Genomic DNA, 16,873 nt, shown 5'->3' on the forward strand with positions numbered 1-16,873 from the left:
GCGGGCACCGCGGGGCTGTGGTGTCGGTTCCCGGGAGCCGGGGAAGGGAAAATGAGCGAGAAGATGAGAGGGAAGAGCAGCGGGAGGAGCGGCGGCATGCCCGGGACCGCCGCTCGCCCTCACGGACCCCGCAGCGGCGCCGCAGCCCCGAGCGCAGCCCCCGCAGCGGCGCCGGGGGGCGGGCCCGCGAGTTGACGGACGGGCATATCAGCCAATCGCAGCGCGCAGCGCACCCCCGCGCCGGCGGGCGGGCCAATGGCGGGGCGGGGGGGCGGGGCCCGGCGGCGCGCGCGGCGGCGGGCGGCGAGCGGGCGGCAGTCGGCGCCGAGGCGCGGTGCGGTGCGGGTCGCTCCTCGGGCTCCTGCCGCGGCCGCCGGAGCCGCGCCGCCGCCCTCCTCCTTCCCTCCCCTATGGAAGAGATGGAAGAGGAGCTGAAATGCCCGGTGTGCGGCTCCTTTTACCGGGAGCCCATCATCCTGCCCTGCTCGCACAACCTGTGCCAGGCGTGCGCCCGCAACATCCTGGTGCAGACGCCCGACTCGGAGTCTCCGCAGAGCCGCCGCGCCTCGGGCTCGGCCGTCTCCGACTATGACTACCTGGACCTGGACAAGATGAGCCTGTACAGCGAGGCGGACAGCGGCTACGGCTCGTACGGGGGCTTCGCCAGCGCTCCCACCACGCCGTGCCAGAAGTCCCCGAACGGGGTCCGCGTGTTCCCGCCGGCCGCGCCGCCTCCTCCCGCCGCGCTGGCGCCGCCGCCGCCGCCGCGCAACGCGTGCCTGACGTGCCCGCAGTGCCACCGCAGCCTGGTGCTGGACGAGCGCGGGCTGCGGGGCTTCCCCCGCAACCGCCTGCTCGAGGGCGTCATCGACCGCTACCAGCAGGGCAGGGCGGCGGCCCTGCGCTGCCAGCTCTGCGAGAAGGCGCCCAAGGAGGCGGCCGTGATGTGCGAGCAGTGCGACGTGTTCTACTGCGACCCGTGCCGCCTGCGGTGCCACCCGCCGCGGGGACCGCTGGCCAAGCACCGCCTGGTGCCGCCGGCCCAGGGCCGCGTCAGCCGCCGGCTCAGCCCCCGCAAGATCTCCACCTGCACCGACCACGAGCTGGAGAACCACAGCATGTACTGCGTGCAGTGCAAGAGCCCCGTGTGCTACCAGTGCCTGGAGGAGGGCAAGCACTCCAGCCACGAGGTCAAGGCGCTGGGTGCCATGTGGAAGCTGCACAAGGTGAGCCCCGGCTTGTGCCAGCAGCTCCAGCAGAGCCGCCTTGTGCCCACAGGTTCCATCTTCCCCGGCTGGCAGTGTGGGAGCATCTCCAGCCATCCCATCCTCGGTCATCCTCATCCCTGGCCATCCCGTCCTTGGTCATCGCATCCTCTCCTGTCCCATACTCGGCCATCCCATTCTCAGCCCATCCCATCCTCGGCCATCCTCATCCTCGGCCATTCCCATTCCCGGCCATCCTCATCCTCGGCCATTCCCATCCCCAGCTGTCCCATCCTCTCCCGTCCCATCCTCGGCCATCCTCATCCTCAGCCATTCCCATCCCCGGCCATTCCTCATCCTCAGCCATCCTCATCCTCTCCCGTCCCGTGTTGTCCCCTCGGCGTGGGGACCTTGGCATCGTGCAGATGATGCTCCCCTGATGTGGGTCCCCAAAGGGGCTGGCAGGGTCCCCCGGGGGTGGCTCGGGGACATCCGCGCCGCAGGGCTGGGAAAGCAACAGGAGCGATGGTTTGGGGAGGAGGAGGAGGAGGAGGGAGGCGTGAATGCACCGTGGGAGCCGCGGGGAGCCACCTCCTGCCGCACTCGGAGTCACCGGGAGGAGGAGGAGGAGGCAGCGGGCAGCCGGGAGCTGTCCGTGAATACTGATCAGCTGCACTCGCTCCCCACGCGTCCGTGCTGGAGCTTGAGGCAGGGATGTGGCCATCATCATCATCATCTTCAGCTCCTCCGTGCTCTGCCTCCTCGCAGCAGGGGCCGAGGGAACTGGGGCAGAAGTGAGCGGGACACGGGCGGACAGGGATGGGCGTCATTCCCTGCATGAACATCGCCCTAATTGGCCCCGCTCCAGCAGATGGGAGCAGGTGGGGGGGACCTGTGACAAGGGGTTGGGGAGGGTGTGACCTCCCGGTGGGAGGGACCGGGCTGGGATTGCTTTCCAGGAATAATTCGGGATGCTCTGGCTGGATGCAGATCTCTGGGATGGAGCTCTGCACCCCAGTTGGGTCAGTGTGTGCATGCAGGGACAGGCTGTTGCTGTCACAGTGCCCCAAAAAGGGGGTAAGCACGTTATGCTGTGGGGAGAAGGTCTGGTGGTGCTTTGGAAGGGTTTGATGGTGCTTTCCTGACCACCTTGTGCTGCGAGGAGAAGGTTTGGTGGTGCTTTGGAAGGGTTTGATGGTGCTTTCCTGACCACCTTGTGCTGCGAGGAGAAGGTTTGGTGGTGCTTTGGAAGGGTTTGATGGTGCTTTCCTGACCACCTTGTGCTGCGAGGAGAAGGTTTGGTGGTGCTTTGGAAGGGGTTTTTCCTGACCCCTTTGCTGGGAGCAAACAGGAGCAGCTCCTCTCCAGGTTTTCAGAGCTCTTGTGGAGATGTGCCAGACCAGGGCAGTTTGGTGCCCCCGTCCCCATCCATGCGGTGCAATCCCTGATCCCAGAGTGCTGGCACTGGTGTGGGATGAGCCTGGGTGTTTCCTGACCCAGGGTCAGGGTGGCACAGGTGGCAGGGGAGCTGCTGGCAGGAGGCAGAGGATGGAGCCAGGATCCTGTGGAGTGGTGCAGAGGGAAGAGAAGCAACAGGCTGAGTTTGGAACACAGGAAATTCCACCTGGAGAGCTTTACTCTCATTGGAAAGGGCTTGGAGCAGCCTGGTCTGCCCTGGTGGGAGGTGTCTGCCCATGGCAGAGAGGTTGGAATGAAATGAGCTTTAGCTTTTCCTTCCAAATCCCTTTTCCCAGGGGAGAGCTTTAGCCAAGTGCTGTTTCATTGATGTAGCTGACAGATGAGGATAATGTAACATTATTTCAAATGATGATCTTGGACAATGGAGCCTCATCTGTCTTGAGAGAGCTGTGGTTCTGCGGGGGTTCACTGGTATTACCTGGTGCTAGTTTGCTTTTTTGGGGAGGGGAGGAGTCTGTGGAGTTAAATGGGTGTTAAGGAACAATTGAAGGAGTGATTTCAGGGCCAGAACTCAGATTGTTACTTGAGATGCCATCTAACAAAATCAGGGGGCAAGCTTATTTACCTTAATGTTTGTTGCACACACACACCAAAAAAAAAAAAACAAAAAACAAAAAAAAACAACAACAACAAACCAAAAAACCAAAACAACCAACCAACCAAGGGAAAAAACCAAAACAAACAAACAAAAACCCCAGAACCAATACCCACGATTTCCAAGCTTGATGCTGGTTGGGACTGGGCATTAGGAACCAAAGCACCTGTGGGCTGGAGTGGTGATCCTCTTGCAGGAGTGTCTGGTGGTGTCATTTTTTGAGAGCACAGTCCCTTGGCAGTGGGACAGATTTGCTGAAGGGGTGACTGTCTCTTTTTGCCTGATCTTTTCTCTGTGATGAGCAGTGTAATGATACCTGCAGCTCACAGGAGGGAATTATGGAATGGTTTGGGTTGGAAGGGACCTTAAATCCCATCCTGTTCCATCCCCTGCCATTCACAGGGACACTTGCACTATGCCAGTTTGCTCCAAGCCCTGTCCAGCCTGGCCTTGGACACTTCCAGGGATCCAGGGGCAGCCACAGCTGCTCTGGGCACCCTGTGCCAACCTCTCACCACCCTACCAAACAATAATTCTTGCCCAATATCCCACCTAAATCAACTCTCTTTTAATGAACACCCATCAGGCAGCTCCTGAATTCTCTTGCGCCATTCCAGCACCTCTTGGTGTGAATGTTCTTTGGGATGCTCTTCCCTTGTGGCCCGGGGGGACTGGGATTGTCCCCAGAGCCTGGCTAAGCTGTGGTTCCTGAAGGCAGCTCTGTTCATGCCCCGGTAGGTGATTGCCAGAGCCAGGGCAATCAATCCCTGCTAATTGCACCGTGCTCCCCTTGGAACCAAATCCAAAGGGTTTTTCACAGCCCTCTCTGGGAGCTGCCCCAGTTTCCCCTCTCCTCCCTGAAGGTTCTCTGGGATGATCATTGGAAATAATCTCTGCTGAGGCACAATCAGTTGTCATTCAGGGAGCTGGACTTTCTAAGCTGGACACAGATTGTGCCAAATGCTCTCTGCCCCCGTCTTCCTCTCACTTGTTGGGAGCAGGGTGAAGATTCAGAGAAGCACAGAGGGAAATGGGTTTTTAATCTGAATTGTCCCAGTTTTGCACAGATATTGCAGCTGTCTGGGTTTTTATCCTGACGAGCTGGAATGCTGCTTGGCATGCCAGGAGCAGGAGCACAAGATGGAGCTGAATCATTTATTCCTCACACATCTGAGTCCCTCTTCTGCTGGAAATGTGTGCAGAGTGCAGGCTCAGCAGCTGGATGGTGTTTTTATGGATGGATGGGTGCATGGATGGATGCTTGTGTACAAATACAAACAGGCTGGGAGGGATCTCACTGATGCCTTGTGCAGGCTGCCCCAGAGCAGAGGCTGGATGGAGCTCCAGAATAAAGCAGGGATTCATTCAAAGCATCTCCTCCATGGATCCACCTTGGGCAGCACCAGAGCCCAGCCAGGGCTGCACCCAAGATCAACCAAAATGGCCCCAAAATGCACGGCCAGGCACGGGCTCTGTCCCTGGGATCAGTTCTGCTCCATTTGCACCTTGCAGTTCATTGTCCCATTCCAGCTTGAGCCCAGGCAGTCCCTCATTGGCACAGGTGTCACTTCATTGGCACAGGTGTCACCTCATTGGCACAGGTGTCACCTGGGCTCAGCCCCTCCTGCCCCAGCACAGGTGCAATGAGGGATGTAGGTGATTCCTATTAAGAGCCAAAAATCCCACACTGGGACTTAATCCTGGCTGGTTTGGACGTCTGGGGAGAATCAGGGATGGGAAGCACTGCATGGGTCCCTCAGTTTGTGCCCAGGGGTCACCAGAGCTAGGACAGGGATGAGCAGAGAGGATTTTTCCTGTTTTCACTTGCCAGGGCTCTGTGTTGGCTGCCAGAGGAGCTTTGGAGGGGAGATTTGGACACTGGGAATGTGCTGCTCTGGTGTCCATGGCAATTCCTGCTCCCACAGCACTTGGGGAAGTATCCAGGGAGTTGCTCTATGACCAAGATCTGTTTGCACTTGCAAAGTAAAATATTTGCTGTTTAAAGAGAAGCAGGGAGAATCCTTAATGCTTCCCAAGCCTTGGTGTGATGGCCACCACCCTTCTTCCATCTGCAGCAGCAGGATCCATCCTCCAAATGCCCTCCCCACCTCCTCCATCCCTCTCTGGCCAAATCCAGAGGGTGCCAAACGGCCTGAGAGGCTTTGAAGTCAGAAAAAGCCAAGAAATGTCAGGATCTGGAGCAGAAATGTGATGAGGAGAGGCTGAGGGAGCTGGGCAGGGGCTCAGCCTGGAGCAAAGGAGGCTCAGGGGGCCCTTGTGGCTCTGCACAAGGAGGGGACAGCCAGGGGGTCGGGCTCTGCCCCAGGGAACAGGGACAGGACAACAGAAACTGTCACAGACACATTTTCTGAAAAATCCTTTCATTAGGATCTTTTCTCCTGAGAAGCTTGGAAGCTTCAGCTTCTCCATGTTTTGCTGCTTTGAAATGTGATTTGAAGAATTGTTTACCCAGTATGTGAATTGTTTTTACTTGATGACCAATGACAGCCACCTGTGTCGAGGCTGTGAGCAGCCACAAGATTTTATTATTCATTCTTTTTTTTTTTTTTGCTAGCCTTCTGATGAAATCCTTTCTCTATTCTTTAATATAGTTTTAATAAATCATTTTATCATTTTCTTTTGATATATATCATAAAATAACAAATCAGCCTTCTGAAACATGGAGTCAAGATTCTCATCTCTTCCCTTGTTGGAATTGCCTGCAAATTCCACAGGAAACCATCTCAGGCTGCTCCAGGGCAGGTTCAGGTTGGATATTTGGGAACATTTTCTCATGGAAAGGGTGGTTAGGCACTGGATAAAGCATCCCAAGGCAGTGCTGGAGTCCCCATCCCTGGAGGGATTTAAAAGCTGTGTGGGTGTGACACTTGGGGACATGGGGATTTAATGATTTAAAAGCCTTTTCCAGCCTGAATGATGCTGTGATTCCCACCAGCCTGTGCCTGCCCAGCATCCAGAGGTGGTGCTGCTGATCCTGTTCATTTATTTGGATAAAAGTTTTCTGTCAGGTGGCTCTTTGCTTTGCACTCCCTGCAGTTGATGGAGTAAGGAGCAGCCCCAGACCCCCTGTAAATCAAAGGTGGTGTGGTACAGCAAGTTCTCCAGGGGTTTGTGGAGCCCAGGGGCAGGAGGTGACCTCTGGGTTATCTGCAGATGGAAATGGGCCCAGGGTCATCTCAGAGTGAGTGGAAATCGCTGCAGATTTTATTCCATTCCAGTGGGAAGGTTAGATTAGAGATGAGGAACAAATTTGTCCCCTGGCACGGGGTGCCCAGAGCAGCTGTGGCTGCCCCTGGATCCCTGGAGGTGCCCAAGGCCAGGCTGGAGCTCCCTGGGACACTGGGAGGTGTCCCTGCCATGGCAGGGGTGGAATGAGTTGAGCTTTGAGTTTCCTTCCAACCCAAACCTCTCCATGGTTCTGTGTCCAAAAATACACAGATCTGACCGAGCAGAGCTCTGTTCCACCATCTGCCTCAGGCTCTCCACAGGCTCCACAAGCAGATTGAGCTCTGGTGGGGTCCTTCTTCATCTGTAAATATCAAACCTTTTCCTTTCTCTCCCCTGTCTTCTCTTCTCTTGGCCAATTGATGAATGAAGGACCCCCCTGGCTGGGTTTTGCTGCATTTACTGCAGGAGCACCTCAGCTAAGATGGGGGAGAATTACCCAGGGACTGATTCCTGTGTCTCTTTCAAGGAAATTTCTGCAGTATCCATACCCAGAAATTCCCCTGTTAAGGTTTTTATTGACTCAGAGGTGGTGTTTTAAAAACGTTTATTCTATTCTCAGTCTCATGTGAAGGGTGAGGCAATCCAGATGTTATAATTGACACCATTATAATTAGAAGCTCTTTTCTAATTACAATGCATTAAAAGTGTTTTTTAGCTTACATTACTTGAGAATTAAAATATATGAGAAAACTTTTACCAGAAAGTAGCTAAACAAGAACAAGTTTGTATACACTTACTATGTGAGCCTCCTATCAAGCTTTAAGAATTCTCTGCAGATTCATTTCCCACAACCACATCCCTAGCCTGGAAAAACAGGAGAATGAGGAAGAGCAGACACTGTGCCTGGTGTTAAATAAATTACTTGAGAGTGTGGAAAGGCTTTGCTGTTCGTTAGGCAGGTTTCACAGGATGCTTTCCAGGAGCTGACATTGCTACAGGGTGGATCTTTGTTGGGAAAATGTTCTCAGGAGGCTTTGGGGCTGCTCTGCATTGCTGATTCCTGTTCCTCTGAGTAATCCAGCGCCCAGAAGTTTTGGCTTTTAAGGGGAAAACTTTGCTTGGTGTCACAGAACCCCAAAATGGGTTGGGTTGGAAGGGACTTTCAGGATCATCTCATCTCAAACTCTGCCATGGCAGGGACACCTTCCACTGTCCCAGGCTGCTCCAAGCCCTGTCCAGCCTGGCCTTGGACAGAATTCCTTCCCAATATCCCATCTAAATCTTTCCTGTTTTTTTCTACTTGCCACCACCCTTTCCCCTATGACCACAAATTCCTTTTTGGAGTCCTGCTGTGCACTTTCCAGCAATCCAGCACATAGCACTGGGAGATATTTCCCTTCCCTGGACTTGGAAGGAACTTCCAGCAGCCTTTGATTAACTCGTGTAACTCACACAAATTCATTTAGTTCAGAGTGCCTTCAAATTGCATTGCTCTTCCCAGCTGTATGAAAGAGTAATTAAAGAAAAATGTGCCTGAAACATAACAACTCTCAAAGCTGCTCTTTTGTCAGCCTTGGTCTTTGTTTTGTTTGTTCTTGGGACGAGGCATTTTACACTGGTAAATTGGCTTATAAATAAGCCAGCTCCTTCCCTGTTCATTCAGCTCGTCCTGCAGGGATGAATTGGATAAATTTCTATTTAGAGCAGGCCCATGAGGCACAGAGAGCTGGGGGGGGATAAATCTCTGGTGACCCTGGCTCAGGTAAAGTCCTGGAAGAGATGGAATTACTGTGAGGAGTAAAACTCTCAGGGTGAGTTTCTCAAATCCAGTTGTAGCTGGGAAGAGCAGGGATGGTTTGGGGTCTGGGATCATAAATGGGAAATGTATAAAACTCTTCAACAGGGAGACAAATAAATAGAAATGAAGCCCAGCTCTCACCCATTCCAGTGGCAGCTCCCTGATTAATGCAGGAAGGAGAGCAGAGCTGAGAGCAGCAGGGCAGAGAATTCACCTTGCCTCTGCTGGAAGGAAAATTTTGTTTGCAGCCTGAACCAGCTCATATTTTGCCTTCAGAATTGGATTCAGCTCTGGGGGCAGCCTGACCTGGAGCTGGCTGGAAAAGCTCAGCAGAGGCTCTGATCAGGGCAGAATTTCTGGGTGGAAAGAACAAGACAGAAGTTGAGTTTGCAATTTTCTTGAGCAGCAGAGGGGTGACTGTGAGGGTGATGCCAACCTCAAACACCATATGCACAGCATGGATTGAGGTTAGGGCCACGTTTTTGTATTTAATTAGCCGTTAAATTCCCCGTGTCACAGAAATAGAGGGCTGTTAATAGGAGCCTGCTCAGTTCTGTAGCAGCAGAAATTGCCCTGGGAGGGATCTGGCAGTTGAGGGATTTCCCATCAGTGTTAATTACCCTTTCCCCTTTACTACCTTTATAGGAATTGATGGGTTTAGGATAAAAAAAGCTGGAATTGGATGTGAATAAGGCATGCATGGATGCTGCCTGGAGGCTGAGAGTGGAGCCACAGTTGCCATTCCCAAGGGGAGTGGGCTGGATCTGCAGCTGGGGTGGGTGAAGGGAGCTCACATCCATGGAAGCAGCTGCAGCAGCCACTGGAGTGGAAGATCACATTTGTGACTTCCAATGCCTCCTGAAAATCCCAGGAGATCTCCTGTGGAGATGCCAGCCTGGCTGCCCACACTGGAGCTGCTGCTTCCTGCTTGGTGTGAAGCCAAAATACGTGGGAAATATCAGTTAAATTATTTGCACCACCCCCAAAAATGTGTAATATCTTTCAACCAGTGATCCTTTTTATTTCTTTTTGGTCTCCAAGTGTACAAGTTTAATTTGTATTAAATTCTGTCATTTTTCCCTTGCTCCTGGCCTCTCTGGATTTGCATGGTCAGTTCAGTTCCCTTCTTGTTGCAGTTCCCTGTGGCAGGATTGGGGTTTCTGTGTGTGAATTAATGATGGGTTATGGCCTTGCCTTCATCTCAGTGCTGCATCCATGGCATCACTCCTGACAGCCTGTGCTGTGGAGCTGCTTTCCACCTGCAGCTCTTGGGGTTTTCTCTGGTGAAATCCCTCTGTTTTCCCAGATAACCAGTGTCAAGATGTATTAATTCACTGCTTCTGTTAACTCCACCATTTTCCTTCTCCCTCCTTCCTTTCCATGAGAGTATTTCAGGCCAGGCTGGACAGGGCTTGGAGCAGCCTGGGACAGTGGAAGGTGTCCTTGCCCATGGCAGGAGGTGGAACAAGATGGGATTTAAGGTCCCTTCCAACACAAATAATCCTGGATTCTGTGATTCCCGGGGTCTCTGCTGTGCCTGTGGGATTCCTGCTTGGGAAGGACCTTTCTGCCTGCAGTGGCAAACTCAGAGGTCTGAATGTGATCCTCCTTTCAAAACAGATTTCTGTGACTCTGTGCCTTGGTCTCTCTGGCAAACTCAGAGGTCTGAATGGGATCCCCTTTTCAAAACAGAATTCTGTGATTCTGTGCTTTGCTTTCTCTGTCAGGGGATATAAAGCTGGCAGAAGGGGGGTTGTGACAAGCTTTGAAATGGATTTTTCCTAACAAGGCACATTTATTGATTTCCAGACGCAGCCTCTGCTTTGGGGGCAGAGTTCCCTCCCTTCCCTCTGTTCTCTCCCTGTTTCACCCACATCACCCAGGGATCCAGGCTGGAGCAGGGGTGGACTGGCAGGGAATTGGGGCAGCATTTCCCTGAGGATGCTGGAAAAAGGGAAGGGCTGGGCTGGAGATCTCCCTGCCAAGGATTTGCTTCATCCTCCTGGGCAAATAATTGCACAAAGCCCCTGTGTGTCCTCTCCCAGGAACTGTGTGTTTAGCACCAGTGCCCTTCCTCCAATTATGGTGGGAATTGATAACAGAACACGTGGAGATGAAGTGGGAATTTCCAAACTTGTGAGAGCTGGGTGAAATCCCATCAAGGACACAACAGGAGCATCAGCCTCCCTCCCTCCCTGGGAAAGTAGTTCCAGCCTTGCTCAGACAAGGACTGAAGTCACAGAGATTTGAGGGCATGACTGAAATGCTTTCTGACATTGGAACATCGGAGATGATAAATTGGGAGAGCCCTGGATGTGCAAACAATGCTGGATTAACGAGGTGCTGGGTGAGGCTGGTGCTGTCCCTTGGCTCGGTGACAAGTGCCACCATTCCCTGGGTGGCACAGCACTCATTCTTTGGCAGGGTACAATGTTACTGTAGGGATTTGTACTGAGTCAAAGAATTTACTCCTTTTCTAGAAAAGGAGGGAAGGAGACATGGGGTTAGGAATTAACTTGGGGTAGAAATCAATTTGGAATTTACATGAGGTGTGCTGGTTTGACTTGTTTAGTCTCTGGTTTGCTCACATGGATGCCTTGAGCAGGCTGCCCTAGAACAGAGGCTGGATGGAGTTCCAGAATAAAGCAGGGATTCATTCAAAGCATCTCCTCCATGGATCCACCTTGGGCAGCACCAGAGCCCAGCCAGGGCTGCACCCAAGATCAACCAAAATGGCCCCAAAATGCACGGCCGGGCACGGGCTCTGTCCCTGGGATCAGTTCTGCTCCATTTGCACCTTGCAGTTCATTGTCCCATTCCAGCTTTAGCCCAGGCAGTCCCACCCTGCTTGTTTTTCTCTCTCCAGCCCACGGTGTTTGTGCTCTTGGGCTGAGATTTGGGTCATTTGTCCTTGGTGCCCAGCTGGAGCAGGAATTGTTTTGTCTCCCTGCTCTGTGCACAGAGCTCAGAACTGCACCTCATCAGAACCATCCCCTGATATGGAGCCCAGACCCTCACACTAAAGCAGCACAGAATGTGAAAAACAGAAAAGCTGAACCTGAGGCATCAGCACAGATGAAGTGTGCTGTGTGTTTAACTTTAGTCTGTGAGCATGCTGTGCAGAAGGCAGAGGTGTAGAACAAGCTTCAACCTCCTCAGCAAACGCTCTGCAGCTCAGCCCTGCTGTGTGAGGGAGCAGTGACAGCACCTCTGATTGTCCCCACGTCCCTTCCCTGCTGCTCCTTTGTAGCTCAGCCAGCTCCCTCTTTCTTGTGCCATTTCTGTTCTTTGTGGGGCTGTTCCCTCAGAGGAGCAGCAGTGCTGTGTTACTGTCATTTTTTGAAAAACCTCTTCACTAGGATTTTTTCTCTTGGGAAGTTGAGAAGCTTTAGAGAAAAATGAAAACAAGATTTGGAGTTTTTTGTGTTTTGGTTTTTTGGGAATGTAGTTTGGACATTGTTTACCAACTGGTCATTGTTTCATGTAAATTGTTTTAACTTAATGACCAATCACAGTTCAGCTGTGTCAGGAATCATGAGTTTCATTATCTTCGTAGCCTTCTGTCTGTATCCTTTCTCTATTCTTTAGTACAGATATAAATAACATAACATAACATAACATAACATGACATAATATAACATAACATAACATAACATAACAAACATAATCCTTTTAAGAACATGAAGTCAGATTCATCTTTCCTTCCAATGACAGAAACCCCAGAAAACACCCCAGTGGAGGCTCCTGTCACGCTGTCACACCAAACCCGTGGCTTAGCCTGTGCTGCCTCCATCCTGCACCAACACCTCTCCCATCCTGACGTTCTGTTCCCAGGAAATGAGGACCTCAGAGGGCATTTGCTGAGGTCTGTGCTGCCAGCAGCCCACACCTTGGTGAATCAGAGAGCTTAGACACAGTTTCTCACCTCTGAGATGATTCCTCACCTCCCACGGAGCACAGCAGTTAAAATTCGTGAATATATGAATTTTTATTTTTTTCATTTATCTCGATTTGGAAAGCCAGGTCTTTGCTAAGCAAGGCGGGAGCCTCCCCTGACATGGAGAATGTAAACCCCTTCCCTCTGAATTGCTATAAATGTTAAATTAAGGGGCTCTCAGGCAAAAAATATGGGAGCAGGAATAACAGTTCTTTATTAGGGAAGAAAATAAAGGATAAAATAAACAATGCAGTACACTAAACCAACACTGCCAGAATCAGAACCCAACCTGACACCCTGTGGGTCAGGCTGTTGGCAGCAGTCCCATTGGAATTGTGGCTCAGCCCTCCTGCAGTGTCAGGGGTGGTTCTGCTGGAGCAGGGATCCTGGAGAAGGGTGCAGTCTTCCTCTGGAGATCCAGGGGAAGAGGGAAATCCTCTGGGAAATCCAGTGGAGAAGCCGTGCTGGTGTTCCAGAATCTCCAGATTATATCCGGGTAGGAATGCTTGGCTGGTGTTCCAGAATCTCCAGATTATATCCAGGTAGGAATGCTTGGCTGGTGTTCCAGAATCTCCAGATTATATCCAGGCAGGAATGCTTGGCTGGTGTTCCAGAATCTCCAGATTATATCCAGGCAGGAATGCTTGGCTGATGTTCCACAATCTCCAGATTATATCCAGGCAGGAATGCTTGGCTCCTCCCTCTGGGCTCACATCTCCCAATGGGATGCTGTAGTTCTTATCAGCCATGCAGGGACATTCAATAGCTGTTATCAGCAGGTGTCTCCCTAAGGGAGGAATGGGTTTGAAAGAGATAAGGAAAACTGCCCACTGAACAGAAGACAACTGCCATAAGGATGGCAAATAGAATAAAATTTGCTTGACAATCCAGGACATATTTTTAAATAAAAATTAAATAATTTTTTTAAATAAATAATTTTTTTAAAATAAAAAATAAATAATTTTTGCCCCCTGGCAGTGGATGCTGCACCTGCCCTAAGGACAGATGGAGGGTTGGAAGGTCAGGGAGGATGGACAGCCCTGATGGAGGGGCAGGGAGGTCACATCTGCTGGGCTTGGTGCTGGGAGCCTTGCTGTGCCCCTGGAGCTGCGGCCAGATGATCCATCTGTGGCTTGGGCTCTGCACTGACCTCCTGCCATGGTGCCAGGCTGTCAGATGGACAAGGACAGGCCACAGGCAGCTTCAGGAGGATCTTGGCTCCATTCCTGCCTGGCAGGTGCTTTGCCCATGTCTCTGCCAAGCTGCCAGCTGAGCACTGCCTGTTGCAGGTTTCTGGCTCCTCTTGCCATGCTGTGCTGTTTGATGGTGGCTGGGTGGCCTGGGATGGGATTCCTGCATGAGCTGGGAGGGGTAGGAAGGTGCCAGAGGAGCAAAGGAGGCTCAGGGGGGACCTTGTGGCTCTGCACAGCTCCTGACAGGAGGGGACAGGGACAGGAGCAGAGGGAGCGGCCTCAGGCTGGACCAGGGGAGGTTTGGATTGGAAATTTGGGGCAATTTCTTCATGGAAAGGGTGGTCAGGTGTGAGAAACACTCACATCAGGTATTGAAAGGAGCTGCCTGGAGAGGTTTGGAGTGCCCACCCCTGGAGATGTCCCAGGAATTCCTGGAGGTGGTACTCAGAGCTCTAGGCTGGGGACAAGGTGGAGATCAGCTTGGACTCCATGGGCTGGGAGGTCTTCTCCAACCTCAGGGATTCTCTGGGATGTCTCATGATGGAGGGAAGCCTGAAGGAACTGCAAGGTGGAAAGGTGGAAGAAGGAAAGGGGAAAGGAAATGGGATCCCACCCCATTCTCCATCCCCACCCCGCCGGGCTCCAGCACCTGGAGAGGCTTCAGGGGCAGAGATTCTGCTCAGTTTGTTCCAAACTGGGCTGAACTGGGCTTGGGGCAACCTGCTCTGGTGGAAGGTGGCCTCAGACATGAGCTCTGAGCTGGGGAACACCTCCTGCCATTGTGGGATGGTTCTGCAGCTGAGGGGGAAAACTGGGATTGCTTTTATGGTGTGGTGGTGTTTGCAGGAGTCCCAGGATGACGCAAGAGATGAGAATCTTGACTCCATGTTTCAGAAGGCTGATTTATTATTTTATGAGATATATTACATTAAAACTATACTAAAGAATAGAAGAAAGGATTTCATCAGAAAGTTAGAAATGAAAGGAATGGAAGGATAAAATAAAAAATCATTAAAAAATGATAAAATCTTGGGACTGACCAGAGTCTCAACACAACTGGACTGTGATTGGTCACCAAGTAGAAACAACTCACATGGACTAATCAAAGATGCACCTGTTGCATTCTACAGCAGCAGATATTTTTTAAATTTTAAATTAAATATAACAAAGCTTATGGAGCCAACACCATCACATGCTGCATGTGGAGTTTAGGGGGGCTGTGCTGGTTTAGCCTGATTCAAACTCCACCATAAATCATGACTTGTTCCTAAATGTGCTTCACAGGGATCCAGAGCAGGGTTTTGTGCCTAATCTCCATCTCTGGGAAAAGCTTTTAACCTTGGTAAAACATTGATGAAATCAGTAATTATTATTTTATTGTAGCCATTTGATTTAAGCAGATTACGTGGTTTGGGGTCTCCAGGTTGATTTGCAGTTACAATTTGAAGCAGCCAGGAGATCTCTGAGTACAAATAATGTCACAAATGTCACAAATGGGTGTCCAGGGTGGGATTTAAGGCCTGATTCTGCCTCCTGCATTTCTCCTGGCTGTCAGGAATATCTGTGGTAACTTGCAGTGATTGATTCCTTCAGCATGAGGTTGGTGGAGTTGGACTCTGAGCATTTCTGTGGGGTTGGGAGGTAATTTATGTAACATTTTATGTAACAGCTTGCTGCCTTCACCACTTTGCATGTGCACAAATCCATCAGCCGAGCTCTTCCTGGAGCAGAATATTTTAAAATCAGGTGGTCTTGGTGGCTGCACAGCCCTGCAGCAAAAAATAGGTGTTTATTCTGAGGCTGGGGTGATGTAGAGATGCTGATTTTGGATGCCTGTTCCCAGATATTATGATCTGCAGTTAAATACAGGAGACATTGCTGGCCCTTGAGATAATCCAAGGCTGAGAGAGCTGGGAATGTTCTCCTGGAGAGGAGAAGGCTCCAGGGAGAGCTCAGAGAGCCTAAAGGGGCTCCAGGAGAGCTGGAGAGGTATGGTATTTTCAGGGTCCCCAGGGTGAAGGAGGAGTTGAGAATCTGACTCCATATTCTCAGAAAGCTAATTTATTTTATTATAATATTACATTACATTTTATTACATATTATATTACATTTATATTATAGAATGCTATACTAAAGCTGTACTAAAGAATAGAGAGGCTACATCAGAAGGCTTAATAATATACTAATATTACATTATTATATTATATTATATTATATTATATTATATTATATTATATTATAATTTCATTATATTATATTGTATTTTTGTTACATTATATTGTATTATATTTTTATTCCCTTGTATTATATTTCTTATTATATTATGCTATATTAAGCTATAGTAAAGAATAGAGAAAGGATACATCATAAGGCTTAATAAGATACTACTTAAAAACTCAGAGTCCTGACACGGCTGGACTGTGATTGGTCATTAACTTAAAACAATTTACATGAAACCAATGAAACAATCACCTGTTGGATAAACAGTCTCCAGACCACATTCCAAAGCAGCAAAACACAGGAGAGAAAAATGAGATCTTGTTTTCCTTTTTCTCTGAGGCTTCTCAGCTTCCCAGGAGGAGAAATCCTGGTGAAGGGGTTTTTCCAGAAAATGTGACAGTGACAGAGAGGGACTGGTGACAAGGGATGGAGGGACAGGACACAGGGAATGGCTCCCACTGCCACAGGGCAGGGATGGATGGGAGATTGGGAACTGGGAATTCCTGGCTGGGAGGGTGGGCAGGTCCTGGCAGAGGTGCCCAGAGAATCTGTGACTGTCCCTGGATATCCCTGGCAGTGCCCAATGTCTCTCTAGGGCACACAGGTCCCTCCTTGGTGGCTCCCCATGTTGGAAGTGCCAGTGAGAGCTCAGAATTCATGGAGCTCTTGGCTCCTGGTGCTGCTCCCTGTGCAGGGAATGGTTTTGGTGCTGTGCAGGGAGACCCTGCCCTGGGCTTGAGAGAAGCATGGGCCTGGACAAGCTTTGCTTAATGAGCTGCTTCTCCTTTGTGTGTTCAAAACTGGTTCTAAGTTTAAATGGAAACATCCTTAAATAAAGCAAAGCCTCCAAGGGAAAGGAACAGGCCTTGGCACTTCTGTGACTCAGCCCTCACCTTGGAAAAGCCAAGGAAAAACGGAAAAAAGCCACTGGAAAAAGGCCAAATTTCACATTTTAGGGTTAAATTGAAACCCCTGGTTCTCTGTGACATTTGTGTGCAGACCCTTTGTCCCTGTGAGGAGCCAGCAGAGCCTCCTGGCAGTGCCAGCGCTCCCAGGCTGGGGGTGAAGGCACAAGGGCTGGGTGGGACAGACAGGACAAAGGGCACCCATGGGACAAATCCAGGCTTGTCCTGTGCCTCTGGAGTGTCACTCCAGTGGGTCATGGCAGGGACACTCAGGCTGACCACCTGGGAGCTAATTAAAATCAGGGCTAATGAGATCAGGCTCACTGGGCTAATCCTCCTGTGCAGTGGACAT

At 50.9% G+C, this 16,873-nt stretch overlaps 1 protein-coding gene across 3 annotated transcripts in view; it reads left to right on the top strand.

The window, feature by feature from the left end:
- The first annotated feature begins 328 nt into the window (after positions 1 to 328).
- The window catches only part of TRIM9 (tripartite motif containing 9), a 67,922-nt gene continuing 51,377 nt past the window's right edge, over positions 329 to 16,873 (top strand). For all 3 annotated transcript variants that reach the window (XM_058026444.1, XM_058026447.1, XM_058026445.1), the window contains exon 1: positions 329 to 1,226. In XM_058026444.1, coding sequence (XP_057882427.1) covers positions 411 to 1,226 — 816 coding nt within the window. In that variant the 5' untranslated portion in view covers positions 329 to 410. The remainder of the gene's footprint in view (positions 1,227 to 16,873) is intronic.

This window comes from Melospiza georgiana, chromosome 6, assembly GCF_028018845.1.
Source record: "Melospiza georgiana isolate bMelGeo1 chromosome 6, bMelGeo1.pri, whole genome shotgun sequence".
Taxonomy (NCBI): domain Eukaryota; kingdom Metazoa; phylum Chordata; class Aves; order Passeriformes; family Passerellidae; genus Melospiza; species Melospiza georgiana.